The sequence below is a fragment of the Apus apus genome, chromosome 2 (genome assembly GCF_020740795.1).
Source record: "Apus apus isolate bApuApu2 chromosome 2, bApuApu2.pri.cur, whole genome shotgun sequence".
Classification (NCBI taxonomy): Eukaryota; Metazoa; Chordata; class Aves; order Apodiformes; family Apodidae; genus Apus; species Apus apus.
This window is the reverse complement of record NC_067283.1, coordinates 83,428,923-83,451,104: the sequence shown is the minus strand read 5'-3', so window position 1 is coordinate 83,451,104 and position 22,182 is coordinate 83,428,923. Positions and strand designations below refer to the sequence as shown.

Genomic DNA, 22,182 nt, shown 5'->3' with positions numbered 1-22,182 from the left:
ACTACCTGCAAATATTCATTTGGTAGCTAATGTCAAATTAAAGCTGCTGTGGGGTTCCTCTGAATCCAGTGAAGACGTTGGCTAGAAGCCAAGTTGGCTCAGCTCCAGTTCTCAGTTCAGGCATTAAACACAGCAAACCATCAGGAGGAGATTGCTTTCTCATTTTTGTGCTGTTCCATCTCAGCTCTCCAGCAGAGCAACACCATCTGCTCACCTTTGTATTGGCAACTGGATTTATATTGTCAGCCCTCAAGATTCTTAGGTTGGAATGAGCTTTAGTAAATTTAGTGAAGATCAGAAATTCAAAGGTGCTGAGCTCTCCAATCTATCACATCAGACAAAGTAAAAATGATTTGACATCATTTTAGTGGCAACCCTTTAAAAAAAGAAATATTGAGTTGCTTCTTATTTTGTTCATCTTTAAATGCAGTTTTCAAAGATTTTAAATCCCTGGAAATGTTCAGCAATATAAGCACCTGTCATGTCTTCAGATTTGTTTCAATGTCAGCAAGGCTGCGTTGAGCCTTACAGGACATTCTGTATGTGTGTATTTGTGTACACCTAAGAATGTGTTAGGACAGATCAAGCCTTTGTTTTCCTCGTGTGGATACTGAGGTAAACAGATACTGAATTGAAATTTGTCCTCGTTTTCCTTAGTTGCAAACATTCATTTTGATATGGTTTCGCAGAATCACAGAATCTTAGGGGTTGGAAGGGACCTTGAAAGATCATCTAGTCCAACCCCCCTGCCAGAGCAGGATCACCTAGAGTACATCACACAGGAAGGCGTCCAGGCAGGTTTTGAATGTCTCCAGTGAAGGAGACTCCACAGCCTCTCTGGGCAGCCTGTTCCAGTGCTCTGTCACTCTCACAGTAAAGAAGTTTTTCTGATATTTACGTGGAACCTCCTGTGTTCCAGTTTGCACCCATTTCCCCTTGTTCTATCACTGGACGTCTCTGAAAAAAGCCTGGCTCTGTCCTCCAGACACTTGCCCTTAACGTATTTGTAAATATTGAAGAGGTCGCCCCTCAGTCTCCTCTTCTCCAAGCTAAAGAGGCCCAGCTTCCTCAGCCTTTCCTCATAAGGGAGATGTTCCACTCCCTTCATCATCTTTGTGGCTCTGCTCTGGACTCTTTCAAGCAGTTCCCTCTCCTTGAACTGAGGGGCCCAGAACTGGACACAATACTCCAGATGTGGCCTCACCAAGGCAGAATAGAGGGGGAGGAGAACCTCTCTTGACCTACTAACCACACCCTTTCTAATACACTCCAGGATGCCATGGGCCTTCTTGGCCTCAAGGGCACATGGCTGGCTCATGGTCATCCTCCTGTCCACCCAGGTCCCTTTCTCCTACACTGCTCTCCAGCAGGTCAGCCCCCAACCTGTGCTGGTACATGGGGTTGTTCTTCCCCAGATGCAAGACTCTAGACTTGCCCTTGTTGAATTTTTCATCAAGTTTATCCTCCCCAACTCTCCAGCCTGTCCAGGTCTCACAGAATGGCAGCACAGCCTTCTGGTGTGTCAGCCACTCCTCCCAGTTTTGTGTCATCAGCAAACTTGGTGAGGGCACACTCTGTTCCCTTATCCAGGTCACTGATGAAAATACTGAACAGTACCGGTCCCAGTACCGACCCCTGAGGGACTCCACTAGTCATAGATCTCCAACTAGATTCTGTCTCATTGACCACAACCCTCTGACTTCTCTTCCTTTCAACCAGTTCACAATCCATCTCACTACCTGATCATCAAGACCACACTTCCTTAGCTTATCTATGAGGATGCTGTGGGAGACTGTCAAATGCTTTACTGAAATCAAGATAAACCACATCTCCCACTCTACCATCATCTATCCACCTGGTTACTTCCTCATAGAAGGCTGTAAGGTTGGTCAGATATGACTTTCCTTTGGTAAAACTATGTTGACTGCTCTTAATGACCCTCTCAATCTTGATATGCCTTTCATGTACATTCTTTTCTGTTTAAACCAGTTTTTGAGATTAAAATTAATCTTCTGTATGAATAGTCTGTTTCAGAATACTACTTGAGAATTTTATGCATGCAGTTATATGGAAAAAAGGGAACACAAAATATCCAGCTGAAGAACAGTCAGCAGGGATAAAAGGGTAAAAAATGTGTGGATCAATGCTAACTTGGAGTAGCGGGAATGTCCTTTTAGACAACTAACAAAGGTCCTTTCATAACAGGATACACATTGACTAAAGCTGATATGGTAAAAGCAAAGTCACTTCAGAGCAAACCGTAATAAAGGTTTGTTTGCTTTACCAGAACCTCCGGAACTGGGTTTCTGCTTTTAGTCTGAACGCAGGGTACCAAACAGTGCTTTGCAGCTGAGAGAGAGAAAGGTAGGAGCAAATACAAAACTAAAAGCAGGAAATGGGGTCAGGATTAAATATAACTGCACCTGGCTTGTGCAGCTTTTTCCTTTATGTTATTAGCATCCAGATCACTTGTTAGTAAAAAATACTCCAGAGTTTTTGTGCTGCAAGCAAACTGGCAAGCACATTGCTGAGTGAGAGGAATCCTGTTTCATTAGCTGCAGGATGGAGCCAGCACCCTACTTAGAGGAGAAATTCTGACCACTATGCCTTCTCTATCTGGAGAAGGTCTCCAGGCACTGGAGAATAAGAAGGAACAGTAAGGACAGCCAACAAACAGAAATGCAGATGTTATCAAAGGGATAAAAAGGGAAAAAAGGATAGTTGTGATTTTGTTGAAAGAAGTGAAGCCATTCCTTCCTGAAATGGTGTTGCATTTAATTTTCTGATTAGACAGTTTGGAATGTACTGTTTCAAGAGAGGTACTCATAGGCAAATTAAGACACGCAGCTGCCACAGCCTTTATTATCATGAATGATCAAACTAAACTAGGTGCCTCTAAAATTATTTGACATTTATTGTGACAGCCACAATTGCTAGTCTTCTGGTACAAAACAGTGCCATTTGTTCTTGTTTCCATGCTGGAACTATGCTATAGAGCATTTGAATTTGTGACTGCCTGTTTTTTTGCTCAGTCATATTTCTCTTCCTGATGACCGTGAATTGTGCAGGTTGCCAGGATTTATTCTAGGCAACACTTCTGCTGTCAGGGAAGACAGCAAAGGCACTTTCTAATAGCTAATTAGGGCTCCACTTTTTGTGTCTCGAAGTCAGATGTCCTTTTCAATGGTGATCGTAATAAGAGAGGAGTTGCCAGCCATCAGCAGTCCAGTGAACTACAGGGCCCAGGAAGTATCAAGTGATAGATACTTCAGCAAAAGTTGAAGGAACAGCTGATGATTAATGTGCTATTCACAATTCTGCTTTTACCTGTAAATGTAAGGGCATATTTTGCTCCTTTAGATGCTTTTTAATCACTTTGTAGTTAGGCATTTTTCTAGTATTCACATCAGCATTCAGGTTTTTAACTCTTTAAGCCTCTGTCTTCCATGTTGAATAGCAATGAAATGCACATATAAATATCTCTTGCATAAAATATTTTTCCTTATTCTGCTTTTAAATGTTCTATTTATCTTCTACTCCCTGCATTATGAGGTGGTAAAATGAATCTACCTTCTACCATCTATACTGCATATTATTTACTACTACCATACACCTGAAACACCTGCATAGTAGCTTTCCTTTTCCTGTAAGGGTTCAGGTTGTAGCTCCTAAGAGACCTGTATTCTTATGGCTTGAAGTTATTCTCTCAAATAAATCTTTACATGGCATTAATTTCCATAAATTTTTTTCAGTTATGGCACTGTTCCAGTATCACTTCTGTGCCTAAATTTTGTCTGTTTCACAAACTTTACAACCAGTATCTTATCAGTAGTGCAATTCTGGCACACTTTACACTCTCAAAATGCAAAATCAGAAGGATTCAATAAAGAAAAAAAATCAGCTGCTATATAATGTTTATCTGGTGGCTTAGATCAACTTTTTTTTTACTAAATAACAGAATCCCAGGGACAAAAGAGTAGTGTATTAATATTAATTATAACTAATAATTAATCAATATATAACGATAATTAATTAATTATAATATTAATTAATAATAATTATAATTATTAATTTGGATGGATTTAACTTACTGGGTTTTTCCAGCTGGTAAGAATATGGATAAGAAGTTGCTGGGGTTTTTTTAATATTTGGTCATGATGTATACAAACTGGAGTTTTTTGTCTGGTCATGATACATTAAGTATGTCTAATGATCCATCTTTTAAGTATTACTGATTTACATTATTCTATAAATACTCTTAAACCAGAGTGTAAATACTCTGGTTTGGTAGTCTTTTTGGTAGCGGGGGAAGGGCCCCAGTGTGTCTCAGGTAAGAAGCTGAGAAGCTCCCCCTGCTCCAAAACAAGCCAAGGAGGCATTAGAGGGACAATAGACGCGCCTCAGCAATTAACATACGAAAGAACAGCTATAACACCTGAGCAGAGAAGCACTTGGGGGCAGAAGAGCCGTGCTGGAGGGGGAGAGCTGTGCTGGGGAAGCAGAGCGATGCTGGTGGTTGGTGAGGAGGAAGGGGAAGAAGGTGCCCAAGCAGAAGTTTCCCTGCAACCCATGGCGAGATGGCAGCTGTGCCCCTGCACTCATGGGGGAACGTGGTGGAACATTCCCTGAAGGCGCCGGGAGGGGTGGACTTGGCCAGTGGACTTGGATTTTGTGGCCAGAGGATTTGCTGCCAGAGGACTCTGATTATGCAGCTTTGGAAGACCCTGGTGCCAGGGGAGGTGGCTGTTCCCGAAGGAGCCCCTGACTCTGTGGGAAGCCCAGGCTTATGGACTCTAAACCCCATCCCCTGTCCCCCTGTGCCGCTGGGGGGAAGGAGGGAGAGAAACCAGGAACAAAGTTATTTGGGCCCCGGAAGAAGGGAGGGGTGGGGTAACATCTGCAAGCCCTGTTCTGTGTGTTGTCTGTGTCCTGGGTGTGTTTGATTAGTGTGAAATTAAATTATTATTTTTTCCCCAAGTTGAGTCTGTTTTGCCCGGGACCTTAATCGGTGAAGAGCCCTCCTTGTCCTTTGTCTCAACCCATGAGCTTCATCCTCATCCCAGAGTGTGGGTGTGTTGGGGGGGGAGGGAAGCTGAGTGAGAGGCGATGGGGCTATTCCTTTGTTGTTGTGTTGGGCCTAAAACGACGACACTCTTGTATCTCCCTCCAGTACTTCATATAACACTGTAAATTTCCCCTTCTATATTGTCAAGACCCTATATTGTAATGCAATCCTCTTTTAATAACCAACACCATGTGTATGGCCTGAATTCCTTCACCCAAAACTGAAATCAAGTTACAGGGAAGGTGACTTGAGGAAATAGAGGGAAAGCTGAGTTAATGACAGAATGCAATCTCAGTACCTATTCTGCTAACTTGTCTATGAAGAGCACTCAACACATAAGATCTTAACTTCTGAGTATAATTATAAGCAAATGTCAGTGTAGCTTCAGTGTAGACATGCCTGAGGTAAATTTGAAGGAGGTAGATGTGAAGCAAAATGCAGGCTTGCAAAAGCTAAATATTTGAGGAGTGATCCTATTAATCTTCTTCTATGGCTTCTATGGCTCCACTTACCTAATTTCAAGCTGCAAATGTCTGCACCGAGTCTAGGTGCACTACATTGACAAGACAGCTGCCAGTGCATGTCACTGCAGATTTAGAGAGTGGACTTGGGTTTAAGTGTGGAAGACTGGAGCAAAGAGAGGTAATCTGGGGCCTGGGGTTTTGAATTTGTTAGAGTCAGAGATACTGTATCGTTTTAGGCACTCCCCTTGAGTACCTACATTAGGAAAAATTACCTCTTTAGTCTTTTCTTCTGTAATTGACAGAGCGAGAAACACTTTCTGAGGTGATTCTGCCCATTTTGTATTAAAATGACTTTCCAGATAGGCACATCTGGTCTAATGACAATATAGGACACATAGGATGTAATCTCAAATTAAATACCTCAGTCAAGTGCTTGAATTGCATAAATTCAGGAAAAAAAAATATTAAAAATATTATCACAATATTGTTTCTTCATTAAAAACCCTCTTGGGAAGAGCATGATGGAGATCCAGAATTCCTCTGAAGTTTAGTAGCAATCTGTCAGTGAACTCATTGGCTTGGACTTTTTGTTTAATTGCTTTTCATTTGCACAATCAGGCCACTTTAATGTGTTACTGATTTTGTATGTATGTCTGTAAGCTGGAAGGAAAGTATAAATGGGTGATTTAAATTGGCTCAACTTTAATAATATAAATAAAAACGGTGAATTGCAACAAAATATTCCATCTGCACTGCACAGCGGCATGATGGAACTCCAGTGATGCTCTTTTTATAGCAACCTTAGAAAATAATAGTGCGGAAAAATCTAGTAATAAATCATCTATCTCCTCCAGCTGTCTGTGTTCCTCCCTGTCCACCACTATCTTCATGTTTGCCCATAAACTTCCCTTATACCTGTTTCAGGATGAGGTGGTCAACAGTTTTCCTACAGTTCTGCTATTTTTCAGTTACACATCACCAATAGAGATTCACTATGTATGTGCACATCTGTATACAGACCCACCACCTTCTTTCAAAAAGAAACATCCTGTTAGTGAAATCGCAAAACAAAGCTTAAGTAAAAAGGAAAATAATATCTGATGCTTCTTGAAATTACAGAACAAATCCTATTCACCTTATTCAGATGAGTATCGAAATCCTTCTACTCAAATAATAACTTGAACAGAATTGGACTTTATAGTAGTTTGCAGAATCTTTTATTCACAGAATTATAGATTGATGAATAATCAATAATCATGTATTATTTCTATGGCTACCCTTTGTGTATATATATATATATAATTATTTCCTTTTTTTAGGATTTGAAATTTTCCTAAAAGAGATATTCAAACATTTAAGGGCAGTGGACTGGAAACTGAAGGGGGTGGGGGTGAGGTGGTACTTTCTTTAGCACCAGAATCTTCCTATGGAGCAGAGGTCCTCTGATTTCAATGGTCACAGAAGGCAGTGGAGAATCAGACATAAATAAAGTTTAGTTCAGGTGAATTTTTCCCCTTTGTCTCAGCTCCTTTTTGTGGAAAAGAACTTACAATTATTTTGTCCTATGAGGCATCTTGTCATTTTTTGTTAAGAACTGTCAGGATTTAGTAACATTATGCATTTGTAGTGCATTGCGCTTGTCATTTTGGTTCAGTCTTCTAGTTGTTACAATTACACAAACAGATAACAATAAATAAGATCTTGTTTTGCAAAATATACTTTCAGTCATGCAAGCCAGACCAAATTCTTGACATGAGAAGCCTCAGAAATGGGCCCTACCTAATAAATTAGAAAACATTTTATGTTCATAGAGTTAATGTTCAGGAGGGAAAAAGGGTAACTTTAAATCACTAAAATATTTTCAGCTGTATATACTGAGTCTCTTTAACAAACAGGTTTATACACTATTTAAAATTCATTAATGCAATTAAATGCAAAAAAACCCCAATAAACAACCACTGTCTTAAAGCATTCCAACCACTGCAATGCCTCTCATTTCAGAACCAGGACAGTGCATCTTAATAAGGAGCCTTTTATTCAGAACTGGGTATGACACTTTATTTTTTTCTCTATTCTGTTTTCTTTTGGACAGGATTTATATCATCAGTCATACGACTGCGTCTGTGTCATGTTTGCCTCTGTTCCGGATTTCAAGGAATTTTACACAGAATCTGATGTTAATAAGGAAGGCTTGGAATGTCTCAGGCTGCTAAATGAGATCATTGCTGACTTCGATGATGTATGTACTTCTAACAACAATCAACATATGGTTTCAATCTTAATAACCCAGGGTATGCAACAGTAAGCAAGCATACTTGAAAGGGAGAGTGGAAGAGCTGTCAGAAAAGAAAACTTGTGTGCCTAGTCACATGGAAATTACTTACAGGGAGTATTAAAGGAAAAAGAGATTGATGTGGGATAATTCAGATACTGATCTGGCATTATATTCAATTGCTTGTGTTTCACTATAATGAAAATACTATGTCTATATCTGATGAAAAAAATTTTGCCCTTTAGCTGCAGTTCATGAGGCAGTCATATATATATATGTAATGTATTAACTGCAGTTTCTAAATTCTAGTGCCTCCAGTCAGGAATGTAAATCTGTGCCCCCCAAAATGATACAGCTTTGTGTTATACCTGATCTGTATTGGTCCCATTATAAAGAGCATTGACCAATTGATAAACAAGTGACTCAAGGGATTGTAAAAGCTTTAATATTTCAATCTCAGGAGTTACAAGCAAGTACAGAGTATGGTTATGGATGAATTGTGAATAGGCAGCTTTAAAGGTCTTACTGAGAACAGTATTTGTCTTAAAGTTATTAGTGATGAAGATACTAGAAAAGACATTAAGATCATGTCATGATTCAGACAGTGTAACGTGGATTTGTGGATCTGCTGCTATAGAGGGTATTTTAGCAGCAGACCCATTTGAAAAACATTGGAATGTTCAAAACAACTGGAGGCATGAACTGAAATTTTTGGATTTTAGTCCCATTAGCGTGGGCCATCCCACTGGCATGGAAGAAATGCTTACTTTCAGCTGCTTAGCTTAACTGTTGGCTAACATGGTGACTCAGTTCCAATATCAAATTCTACTGAATTCTAAGAGCTGTATGTACAATAACATGGAATTTATTATCATTACTATAAGGTTAGCCCCTTTAAAATGAAAAGGTATTTTTGCAGATAGAAATCCCCTCTCCTTGGAGGCTGTAACCATTGTTTTATCCATCTCCAAGTCCTTTATACCATATATAACTGTGAATTTTGTGTCTATTAAGAGACCGTTCCAAGAATTGATGCTCTGAATGCTGTTAGAGTAACAATGCTGTTAGAGTAAGAAGGCTGCTGATCTGATAATGAATAACCATCCTCATTTTACAGTTATTGTCAAAACCAAAGTTCAGTGGAGTTGAAAAGATAAAGACAATTGGAAGCACTTATATGGCAGCAACAGGACTGAGTGCTACACCCAACCAAGAACAGTGTCAGGTACAGAAAAAGGTTCCTGTTTTTAAAAAAGCCATGCTCAAATGAAGGCTAAAATTCTGTTAATTAAACTGCAGGTTATGTATAATGTTGTGGCCTTGCTTTCTCTTACTAATGTAGATTGTATTGTACACTGGACAAGTGTGTGTTTTTGTTTAGTAGTCTGTGTAATCATTGTTCTTCACATTCTGCTTTGAAAATGCCACCTCTGTATTTACTAAGTCTAACTGAGTTCTTCTACTCTGAATAAAATACAGCATTACATTGCTACATGCTGCAGCAGAACTGGGTTTATAGAGTGTACAAAAGACTGCAAGAATCAGTATTTTCCATTGTAAAATGGGAGGGCTGAGTAGCCATATTAACAATACACTTGCAGAACCCTCAGGCTCAGCACTGAGAACAAGTTCCTTTGTTTCTGGCTTACTTAATAGGGTAGGACTGGCAACTGCAGTCAGTAGAAATTAAGTTCAGAGAAGCAATTAATAATTTCTAAACAAAAAAATCTTGCTTTTGCCATGATCTTTAGAGCACTACAGGTTAGCAACAGAGACAGCAATTATGAATCAACACATTCTTTGCTAAGGATTAATGTGCTTTTGCCAAACTCATATTCCTTCTAGACAGAAGTAATTAACACCTTGAACTGTAGACCCTAAGGGTCCTGAGGGCAAAAAAAAGAATTACTTTAAATTAGCTGTGACTTCTAATACAGGGAGGTGAAGGAGATGAATGAAATATGGAACTGTAAACTGGAGATGAGAAGACATAGAAGAGTTCTCAATCACAACTAAAACTTTGCTATGCACAGGAAGAAATTGATCATCTGAGTTATTTCCACAAACTCTGAATCAAGTCATCCAGGTTTTAGTACTCCTTTGATGATTAAGTACACATTTTCAAATGAAATCCACCAAAACTCAGCAGCCTTCAGTCCAGATGCCCAAAGATCCACAGATACCACCATCACTGAGGCAGTGACTGATTGCTAGGCATACTGCTGGGAGCAGTCCCCAGCTTTAAACAAGCAGTGGAGAAAGACTAAGTGCCTGAGAAGCGGTTCTGAATGCATCAACTGAACAGGAAACCATCTGTCCTAGCTAGGAGTGAACTCCAAAGTAAACAGGCTTCATACAGCTAAACAGCTGCTCTGACAAGCACCACTACTGTGCCACCTAGACTGGTGCACCTACACTATGAATCATCTGCCAAAGTCATTTGTCCATCTCTTCTGTCACTTTATATCAAGAAATGAGGAAGAGTCTGCCTTCTGTCATAGTGATCAGTGAGTCCATCTCATATGAAATCATTCTCTTGTCAGGGTCCTACCCTGAGCTGTGGGAGCCTGAAAATCCATTTCCTCCTCAGCTTGAGGGGACTGAAACCAGTATTTAGAAATCAGACTATACGGTTAATGTTTGAGGAGACATCAAGCCTTTATTAGTGGCAGAAAATCTGAGCTAGTAAATCGGGCACAGAGAATGAGTTTCCTTCTTCTCTTCCTCTTGTATTTTATTCGTTTTCAGTTCCATTAGATCTCAGACGTATTTCCTTATCTACCAGATTAGATCAGTGGAGGAACTCTTAAAATTTTGAATTTCACTGGAGCTTAAGAATTAACTAGGGTGCTGAGCTGAGAGGGAGGAGTCTCTGTGGGTCTGTCCACAAGGTTTTTTTATTATTAAAGGGCATAAAATAGAAGCAGACACTTTGAGAAAATTAATGAGCAGATCTTAAACACACATAGACATTGAGTGCCTGTGAGATTAGATAGCAGCTAATCAGTTATTTCACAATCAAAACATTAAACATGTTTTGGATCTATCATCTCTAGACTGCCTGACTATGTAAGTAAAATGCATCCTGGTCTGTTGGCCGTTGTTTTATCTAACTGATGCTGGACTGGTCACTGTCTTCTACATTACGTTTCTTCTGTTGCCTGCTGGCATTAGGACATTCTTAAGAGTTGAAGTGCTTTCAAATGTTCAGCATATTTTGCTTGTATCCTCACAGCAACTAAGGCTAAGGAAAACTATTTTGTTCTGTTTGACTGTTTAAATTCAGGAACCTGAACGACAGTATATGCACATAGGAACCATGGTGGAGTTTGCATTTGCGCTGGTGGCAAAACTGGATGTCATAAACAAGCATTCATTCAATGACTTCAAGTTGAGAGTAGGTATGTATCAGGATTTTTATGAAAATATCATTGGGGAGGAGAATTCAGTGTGAAGTACAAGCTGATTAAAGTGTTAATAGAACTGATCAAAAGGGCTGTGAAAGTAAATAGCACCATCTTTATTTACCCTGTTTAAAGGCAGCCTGCATGGTATTGTCCACAAACCATAGCCGCTGTAGGAGTGTTACAAGGCAGGACTCAGAAAAGTGCAGTATTTCTAAGTAAAAAATGGTTAAAAAATACATTCCCATGGCTCTGAAGTGTTTTATGGTAACTTTATAATAATTATTCTAGAGCTTGTTAACTGTATACATTTATTTTAAGCTCATCAATACCAAAGGACACAAGAAGACTCTAGACTGGGCTTTACAAAACCAAATAAATAGTTTTGGAGGATAAGAGTTATAAGGGGGCAGTGATGCTGGAGTTTGGAAGCAAGCATCCAAAAATGCACCCTTTCCTTCCCAGTGTTAAACAAAGAAGGATATTTCTTTTCTTTGTTATTCTGTGGTTATTGACAAGTAAGAGCAAAGATGATTAGTTGTTTGTATTTGAAAGGAAAATCCCTTATATTTCAGCTTCTAATTTCTTCTACTTGTGCATCATGGTATTTAATAGAAAAGAAAAAAAAAAAAAAGAAAGAAATAGGCAGCTGCAGTAAGCCCTGGAAAGCATAATGAAATAAATAAATTCAGAGCTGGTCAAGAACCATATGTTCCAAAATGTTTTTTTTCCTGACAGCAGTACCCAGCAGTTTTACAATGCAATATGTAACTTGGAAAGTGTGAAATGAAAGCAGTAAATAAATACTGGAAACCCATAAATCCTGTAAACACATCTGAAGTATTTGATTTCCAACAGTTATTCTCCTGTCTTGTCTTTTTCTTGTTGTGCTGCTTTCTTTTCCTCTCGGCTTCTCTCTCCTCTCATGTTTATTTCACAGTGCCACCCACTGGCAAACTTGCTGTCTTTTGACTTAAGATATCCGTGTGTTCCTGAGAGCACCTCCTTTGCCAGTGTTCTGTATTCCTTGCTAGAGTTAAAAAAAATGACAAAGCAAATCCGACTTATTCTTCCTTCTCAAAGAGTTACAGAAATTGATGGATTTAGAAGAAACATGGAGAGTTCATATTTCTGTACAGAATAAAAGTTCTCTTCTTGTCATAGATGACCCATGCCACATCCTGCAAACACACTTGTATCAGCAGTGTCAGTAGAGCTCGAGAGCTGCTGAGTATCAGGGCCAAATCTGCGAAATTACTAAAGCAATCCTAACTCCTTTAAGGTGGGCATCATGAAGAAAACCTTCCAGGGGAAAAAAAAGATACCTACTTAGTGTTTCCTATAGGTTCTTGAGAAGTCAGATTCCTTTGCTTCATGTCATGAGAAATGATTAAATCTACAAAGGGACACAGACCCCCAAACTGGTATTTCTGCTACCTTAATCCAATATAGGCAACACCAAAATCTTCACTTCCCATCTTCACTTCTTCTCCACTTCCCACCACCACCTGACCATGAAAGGATCTGATACTTGTAGCAATTAGAGCCATGGATATTTTTGAGTATCTACCTCTGACAGAATCCCTGCTGTAAGGACTTAAACCCAAACTGCCATTTGTAAAAACCTTCCTGACCCAGCATCTACCTCCAGAATTCCTGCAACTCACTAGAGATCTCAGCTTTCAACCTTCATTTTGAGTGAGTGCCTGAAATGCTTGTTGTGCCTTAGGAGATACACAGCCTACCCTGACACTGTTGGGCAAGGGATGGGAGTACCTAGATTATATTTCAGGCATTTCTCCCCTGATTAGAACAGTTTTCTGCGTTGCAGGTGAACTTAATTTGGTTCCTGCTTTTAGCTGAGGCTGCTCAAGCACAGGGATCCCTGTTCCCTGGAGAATGCTATGAACCCAGGCTGTAGGATACTTTGGAATGAGATATTCTCTATCTGTCCTGCTGAATGGTATTTGCTGAACAGTATTTGCCTTATCATGGAATAATTAAACATAACTGAGGATATGAGAGAAATAGACAGATGGTATCACCCTCTGCTACAGCATTCACCTGGACTGAGGGCACTGCTCTTCCAGCCTTGCCCCAGCAAATATTCACGTGTCATGTGAAGGGTGCCCTCACTAGCAGGAATGACACAGAGCGGCACATCCCAGAATGCCTAGGTGGCCAAAACACATTCTTAAGAGGTATGAGCAGAAGTCTCCTCAAAGGAGGAGTGATCTGAAGCTGGCTCTCCAATCCCTGAGGTATTACTCAAGCAGTGGTGGTTCAGGAAGGAGTTTTTAAAAAAATTTCACCTCCTGCCCATTTTATTTTGTGGGAAAGCCCCACCCCACTGCCCTAATTTCTGGACTGTGGCAAAGTGTGTGCCACACACAGCTTTTCAGTATTCCCTACTAGCCAGCTTGGGCTACTCAGCAGGTGGTTTTTGTGCTTTCTACACATTGAATCTCATGAGGCAGAAAGACACACCCATGTCTTGGATGTTAATGTAAAGTGTTGCAAGTCCTAAATCCCTTTGTGCATTTAATCCTAAGCACTTAAACGAATGTTTAGCATGTTCTATCTGGTATCTTTTAGGATTTGCATATTTTCCCAATTTTTTAAATTTAACTGCTAGAGGTAATTTTTCCAGGGTTTCCACGTGGGCTTATTGCTAGCCCATGGCTGCCATGTTATGATCCATACTAGATGGGCCAGCTCTGAGATGGCTAAAATCACACTTTCATTTTCCTGCACATATACATACACATACACATATACATACAGATAGACAGATAGATAGATAGATAGATAGATAGATAGATAGATAGATAGATAGATAGATAGATAGATCGATCTCCTTAGTGATGGTTTCTGTCAAGGAATTCACAGGCACCAGTTACGATCCATTCACGTGAAGATAATTTTAGAAATCCAAACTACTCACTTGTCCAGGGTTTATTTCTCACTACATCTAACTTGGCTTTCCTGCTCATCAGTATGTATAGTTACAATGACACCATAATTGAGACTGATTAATGACAGTGCTTCTGATTTGGCCTCCTGGTTTCCTTCTCTACCAGCAGAGTACAAGTCATTCCCTTTACAAGTGTAACATAAGATACAAACTGACTGCAAGATAAAAAATGCCCAGAATCTAATAAGGGACTATACTATGTTTTACCATGTACATTTCAGGGCTAGAAATTTGTTATGCTTCCTCCTTGATTAATCAAATAATTTGAATATATATATTTTTATTGCAGTTATTTAGGACCATTCTATGAGCAATCCAGACTTCAGAACAAGGCTTCAAATCCTTCCAGCTCATTCATATTAGTTTATTCTACATTTAAGAAGCAAAGAGTACTGTAAAAGTAATGTGATTTGGCCATCAGTTATTGAAAAGAGGAGAAGCCCATTTCACTCAAGTAGATGTGAAAAGAAATTATTGTATAAGTGTTTTCCCAGAAGCTGCTGCTCTCCCACAGACCTTTTTTAATGTTGAAGTTCTGCTGTTTTCCAGGTATCAACCATGGACCTGTAATAGCTGGAGTAATTGGAGCTCAAAAACCACAATATGATATCTGGGGCAATACAGTAAATGTGGCCAGCAGGATGGACAGTACCGGTGTCTTAGATAAAATACAGGTAAGTCTTGGTTTAGTATTTATTTTAATCCTTTGAGTTTGGTGCTGTCACCGTTTGACTCAGGTCCGACAACAATGCTCTCGATCCCCTCCCCCCCCCACCCAGTCAGGGAAGGAGAGAGAGAAAAGGAGAGAGACTTGGCTGGATTGAAAACTAAACTACACAGCTTTAATTAAAACACTAATGAATCACACAAGAAAATATATACAATTATATACAGATATATTCAGATATGGGCAAAAGCCTCTCGCCTCCCCCCACCCCCAGCAACTCCCACAGCACTCCCCTGAACTGGCAAGAGTCCCGAGAAATCCTGGAGCCGCTGCTGGAGAAAGCGGAGAGTTCTGAGGGTCAGGAGAGCTCGAGCCTAAGGGTCGGCGGTGATGGATGAGCAGAGTCCTCCCCGGACGCCGGCCATGGACGGAAGAAAAGCGGCGAGAAGAAGGAGGAAGCTGTCTTCTAAGATCTCTGTCCTTCCTCTGAGCCTACGTAGATATATGGAATGGAATATCTTTGGCCAATTTTGCTGTCTGTCTAACTCAGCCTCCCACGGGGGGGGTCAGAGATCTCCCCATAGTGTCTGAGCTGGCAGAGTGAAGGTGTAACCTTGAAGCCTCAGTAGTTAGAAAAACATTCCACTGTCTTATCAGCCTAGCAGAACACACAGTTGCTAGTTACAAGAAAGCTTACTGAAGGAAAAAAAAATCAGTGAAAAGAAAAATTGGCTTAATCCTGGCTAAACCAGGACAGGTGCTTAAAAAACATAACATATTTGAACACTAAACAGGTCTGTGTTTTGGAGCTAAGGATGCCTACAGAAAAAAAAATTCCTACCAGCTGTATTTGTGCATTTCAAAAGAATTAGACTTCAAAGTAAAAAACTGAAAGAAAATAGTAAGGAAATGAAATGAGGATCAAAATTTGGCCTTGACCTTACAGTGAAATACTGTTGAGGAAGTAATGGATTGCCTGGAATTGTATCCCTAGATTAAGAGAGGATTTGAGGGAAATCTCATTTCTACTCTGCAAATTTCTAAACTCATAAAATATTAGCTAACGTATTTCTGAAGGGCATTCCTGATGCTAATTATTTCTAAATAAAGGAAATTACCATAACTTCTGTAAATCAAGTTAAATCCGTAAAGTAATCACAAAGTTTCCCTTTCAAAAACCATGCTGATTCATTATCTTTAAGGATTACTGTCTGTATAGATTATAGATAGACCTGTGCAGAAAAGACTTTCCTTTTACTAACTTTCCAGTATCAGGGATCACATTTTAAGTATCTGCCTAGTATGCTGCCTAGCACTTTGGGAACCCAGCATGTGACTGAGAGCACTCCAGATCTGTGATGGAGACTATTACTAATACATAATGGAAGAGTAAAGTTATCAGCTGTTGTACAAAACTGAAAACAGAAGGAATGTCAAAACAATTATAACTACAAACAGTTGCTTCACAAAGAAACACAGTCTGAGACAACCAATGTTTCTGGACAACCTCTGTCCCAGTGGGCTTTCACCTAAGATTGCAGAACTGCCTGACATTTGGTTCACTGCCAGTTATATGAGAAACTGGCAACAGCAGCTCTGACATATGATGCTTATGTCTAACAATCACTTCATTCACACAGCCTCAGCATTTGCAAAAAGATCAGGAAGCTTGGGTCTACTGAAATGAAAAACAGCTCCTGAAGTTGAGAAAAAATGCTGTATGAGGAAGAGTATTGTCCCTAGTGCCATTTGTTTATCTACAAGCCCTCTTTTTGGAATCCTAGGTACAGAAATGTTTATGGGTGCATTTTGATACATGATATAAGTGATTAGAGTTGGCATCAAGCAACAGACTATATGAAAGCTCAGGGGTTCAAACCTCACTTGAGACCCTTAAAGGCCTCATAAACATTATAGCAGAACCCTTATAAGTGCTCAGAACATAGGTTCCCTTCACACTCTGAAAGATTCTGCTTTGTTCTCTTGTCAATGCTGGTTTTATTACTGTATTGTTGCAGGTTACAGAGGAGACAAACAACGTCCTGCAAACACTGGGGTACATGAGCACTTGCAGAGGAATAATAAATGTAAAAGGAAAAGGAGAATTGAAGACATATTTTGTACATACTGAAATGACAAGATCCCTTTCACAAGGGAACATGGCATCTTGAAGATTGCTTGTATGTGTCATCAATACCTTATTTTCAGGAAAGTATCACGCACTTTTTAACTACATTTTGGCCCTTAACATGCGTGCTATTTTCTGGTATGTGGCACTTATTTTAATATGGCTGCAGAATAGTCCCATGAGCCATCATTTTGCACCTTGATATTCCTGTGTTCAAGGACAGTTGTGATGTACACTACAGGACTGGAAGATTGTACTGCAACGTGCACTGTTATTCAAAGACAAGAAAAGAAGGAATAGGAATTAAAAGGAGGTAACTCATCCTGAAAGGACTAAAAAGAGATGTGAGTGAAAACTGTGTGGAAAAAAGGCAATAAAGCTAGGGGTGCAGACTATTTTCTGATGCATGGTATTTTCTGGAAAATACAATCGCTCCCCAATAGCATCTACTAATCTGTTATTAAAGTATACAGTATTTGTAAATAAGTTTACTCTCTTCACACATGATTTGGATGTAATCACCAGTTGCATCTCATAGCCAGGGACACGTTGGGTGGCTTGCTGGCATTCTTTCTGAAGAGAGAGCTAACAATGCTGGATTAGTTTTGTACAAACGTGTCGAATGTTTTGAAGCTATTGTCTTTTGTAAGGTTAATTCATTAAAAGTTTATATGTACTTTGTCTTACTGTTGCTGTCTCTTAGTTTTGCTTCCTTCCATGGCTTCTGTCGCTGTAAAGCTGCGCGTCCTCTGCTGCTGCCACTGCTGCTTTTTGTGAGCAGTTAGGTGCTGAGGCAGGCTATGGCAAGCTATCTCAATAGCCTCGATCTCTAATATCTGCTAAGCTTGCTATTGCCTTTCAGAAATTGAATCACCTCTATTGTCTTCAGTCTTGGGTGGCATCACAGACACTTTGCAGTCATTTACTCCCTAGGTGATCCAGAAGACTTACCTCAAATCCATAAACACAAGCAAAGTGGGGGATACTGGAGACAGTAGCAGTGTTACTACTTTGCAACTGGCCTGCAATGCTTAGTCAATAACTAGGAGACGCTGTACAAGAGAAGAAATGTTTTCTTTGTTTTGCACTTTACAGCTTGTTTTGCCCTTGCATGCCTTTCACTTAACCTTTACAATGCCAGATTTCATGGGATATTTAAAATGTTCTAATTTATCAGGATGAGTATGAGCAGAAGATGCAAAAATGCTATTTTCTGGATATTCAAGACTAATTCAAATCCCATTGAATTAAAAAGTATCACAGATGCAGAGTTTCACAGATAAGCCAGGTGAAAGACTGAAAAAATAAAGATAATTATACTATCTATGGTCCTTTGAAGCATAGATAGTAAAGATTAATTTTTGCTTTGCTATCAACAGTATTATGAAATTAATATATTATTTTAGTCATAACAGCCTAACACAAAATTAACAAACCCCTCCTATTTAAAAATAGCCTATAATGACAAGATTTTTTTTTCCAATATCGTATGAACATACAAGTCAACTTATGCACTGTTAGCTCTGGCATGTTATTGAAATGTGAAAAGTATTAAGATTTCTCATTCATGAAACTTATTTTTATATTTGTATTGCACTGGTGTCCTTTCAGAAGTTCTTCAAATTGTGGGTCACAGATAAATGGCATCAGGCCATGGTCTCACTGAGTGTGGCACAGTTGGCTCACAGCAGCCATCTGTCCACTAGCAAACTGGAATGGCAGTAGATAGCAAATGCCTGCATTTGCAGTTAAACAGATAATCTGAATTTTGATCCCTTTAAGTTAATCTAAAAGAAAAATGAAAGTTATTTCAGTTGTGTCCAACATAACTGACTTGACATCTCACCCAGAGCTGGAACCTTTTGACCAGTAACTCTCAAGACAGGTGGTCAGTCTAATAAAATCTCACTAAAAATGTTTGGGTTTTTTTGCCTTTATGATTTCTTCTTTTTAATTAATAAGTTAAGATAAATATTTTCCAGTGGAATGAAAGACTTTGCAAATAGCTCATAGGGCAGCAGAAACAATGTCCCAGTCATTGCCTAAAACAAGCTATATCAAGCTATATGTCCCTTCCAACCCCTAGGGTTCTGTGATTCTGCGATTCTGTGATCTTAGCTATGCCTAGGACTTCTAAATCCCTCCTTTCCGCTTACTATAAATTTTTCCCAGGAGCAATTAAAAAAAAAAGTTATAAAATCTCTTAGACTTTCAATGTACTCTGAGCCCTTCAAATCATTCTGGTAATATCACAGGTCAAAGCAATCATTTCTCACTGTAGATGAAAGACCTTTATGTAAAGTTGATATTGTACTGTTGTATCTATGTGCATCTTTCAGGTATAACCTGTACCTTCAATATTTTTATTTCATTTGTATTCTTGCACACTTTGGGCATCAGCAGCAAAACTTGTACCTAGCTTGATAGCCTTGTTTCTATGATGTTTATAGAAATTAAATGAAGTTATATTTCTGTAAGCCATGAAACGGCCGTGAGCTAACTGGTCCAATGAAATATAAAGAAAGATGTATACATACCCTGCAAGAGCATGTTGAAAATGCCCTTGTTCAGGACACTCATGCTTCACTGGTTTTCTATCATTTTGTAGTTGCATTCCGTTGCATGCAGCCAAATCCTGCTAAAAAACAAGAAAGCAGACAAAAGAAGCTTGCGGTATGATGCCCAGGCAAAGAAAGGTGCATACCATACTCTCTTCAGCCTTCAGTTACTATCATTAATATTTTTTTAGCACCGAGAAGCTATTTGTATCCAATAAATACTTGTTGTCTTCCAATGCATTTTACATCTATACTGTGTTTATACTGTGTTATTTTTCCCCTGTCTGGATTGACCCAGAGTTCTTGTAGCCTCTTTCTTCCTCTCCTGCAGCAGTTTTATCTGCCTCAAAAACTGGATATAATTAACACTGCTCTCATATCAGTGTATATCTCAAAAAGCTTTATGAAAACCATATAAATCAGTATTTGAGATGCCATATATTCTACATCAGAGTAAGGCTCAAGTTCTACGACTTTTATGTTGGTGCCATAGTTCATAGGTCACTAGCAAACCACAAAGAGGGTGACTTCCAAAAGTACAATGCAAATGTGTTTCACACCATGAGGCAGCAGCCAAAAGAGCAATGTAAGAGTGATTCACTGTGGCCTGGGAAAATGAAACCTGAACAGGAACACCTGGGGAGCCTGCTGGATTTCTCTTTTGAAAGTCAATGCTTTGCTCCAACTTATGGAGGGTTGCCAAAGGACAGGAAGAAAGATCGTATTTGTAGATATTTTTACTAACTACAAATACAGTTGGGATTACTTGTAAAGAAATGCTATTTAGCTGCTGTTTCTGAAGACAGATGTTAGCATCATATTTATGTTTGGAGAAAAGCATTTTTTTATTCTCTTATATTCCTATTTGATTCCTCTGTTTTGTAAAATATCTCTAGACCTTGCCTTTTTCCACTGAGGCACAGGTAGGAGTTCAACCTGCTCATTTTTGAAGTGACAGCTGTGCACATCTAAAGGTAGAGCTGTTGAAAAGTCTGTCCTGTTTTGTTTTCAGAACCTCATATTTTGTCAGGATGCTTTACACAGCAGCAGATTTACTGCTAAAAGCACTGACTGCCTTGTCCTTTGAAATACCATTTTCCTTTTGGTTGTACTTCTATATGAGGATACTTTGATTTTTCATTTCCAGGTAGCATATTCTCCTTCACCTGACCTAGATACTACCCTTCAACACTTTTTCCAAGTGGATCCCAAACAATTTTAAGACTAGAACTTGTCAGCTTTATTATTCCTTTCTTGTCTAAAAAATAGTGGAGTGACTCTGGCAAGGATACAAATGTAGAATGATGTATATGTGCCTTAAATAAAACATGTAATTAAGAGAGTATTTTTGTTCCTTGAAGTACTTCAGATTTGTGGGGATTTGTCAAAAGTGGTGCCTAAATAATTTGCATCTGCTTTGTCCTTAAAGTTTGCTGCATATTAATTTTAAACATTTTCAAATTTAGGGGCAGGAGTTATTCAAGTCAATTGAGTTTTTAATATGTCAAAATTAACTGTGAAGATACAAGCCCCTTTATGTTGTAGGATGCCACTGTTCAAAACACAGACTCTGACAGGAATTGTTGGCAATTTATGGTGGGGCATTTTTCAAATATATTTTTAGCCATTGAGATCCTCTTAATGAAAATCTCAGTTTTGACAGGAAAAATTGCATGTCAGGTATTTTGAAAGATTGACATGCCTGAACTAGAAATTTTCATTCCAAAAGTGTCACAAATAACAACTGTTATGAAATTAATGTCTACCTCATGTATAAAATTGTGTATTACGCTACTTACCAAGAGAGTCATTGAACACAACATTTGTGAAGTGAAATATCCATTCAGCAGAAATCAGCCAGCATGCAAATAAGAACTAAAATTATATCAGTTAACCAGTTATCATTTTTTTCTTAATTATTACCAGAAAAAAATACTGTTTTTTGAAAAAACTAATTTTCCAGTCAAGCAATTGAAATTGTAGTCACAGGCCAACCAGGAAATGTTTACAATCTGCAAACCAAGGCTCACTCATAGTAATTGTGTAGACAATTTGAATCAATAGATACATTCAGGGAAAATTTAAAACATTCCTGAGTAGCTCATGAATAAGAAACAAAAACAACAACCCTGAATATTTCAAAAGGTGTGGTGACTTCTGCACGTGATGCACAGTTGTCTCTGTCTCCTTCAGAAAATCTCTGAAGAGCCTTCCTTCCTGTTTGGGATGAACAGTCTGTCACTAATTCAGCCTGGAAGAAACAAGCCCTTGTGTGAAACCACTGGCTTGGACGAAAGCTATAGTAGTGAAAAGGGGACAGTTTTTTAGCTTTTTTCTTTTTACAGCCTCTTTTTCAAGGGCCATCAGATGCAGCATTTGTTGGCAAAGGCTGTCTCTCATGGATCAGCTGAGGGTCAGGAACATACAGCAATCTGATACATGTTGAGGTCAAGCAGCAAGGACAGATGAGTTGCTAAGCCCTAATTTGAGGTTGGCCATCTCAGCTCTAAGTGACACCTGTTTGAAACAAGTACATCAGCTTATAGTAAGGAAATAGCTACTGTGCTTCTTCTGCATATCAATGACCTGTCCCGTTACACGTCAACTGACCTATTTTGTCTGCCTTGTCTCCATCCCCCTCTCCTTGTCG

General features: G+C 39.1%; 1 protein-coding gene across 2 annotated transcripts in view; it reads left to right on the top strand.

Annotated features, from left to right (window-relative positions):
* Nucleotides 1-19,783, top strand: part of ADCY2 (adenylate cyclase 2) — a 230,638-nt gene extending 210,855 nt beyond the window's left edge. For both annotated transcript variants that reach the window (XM_051611652.1, XM_051611651.1), the window contains 5 exons: nucleotides 7,622-7,768; nucleotides 8,919-9,026; nucleotides 11,088-11,202; nucleotides 14,729-14,853; nucleotides 16,865-19,783. In XM_051611652.1, coding sequence (XP_051467612.1) covers nucleotides 7,622-7,768; nucleotides 8,919-9,026; nucleotides 11,088-11,202; nucleotides 14,729-14,853; nucleotides 16,865-17,017 — 648 coding nt within the window. In that variant the 3' untranslated portion in view covers nucleotides 17,018-19,783. The remainder of the gene's footprint in view (nucleotides 1-7,621; nucleotides 7,769-8,918; nucleotides 9,027-11,087; nucleotides 11,203-14,728; nucleotides 14,854-16,864) is intronic.
* Nucleotides 19,784-22,182: the final 2,399 nt, after the last annotated feature.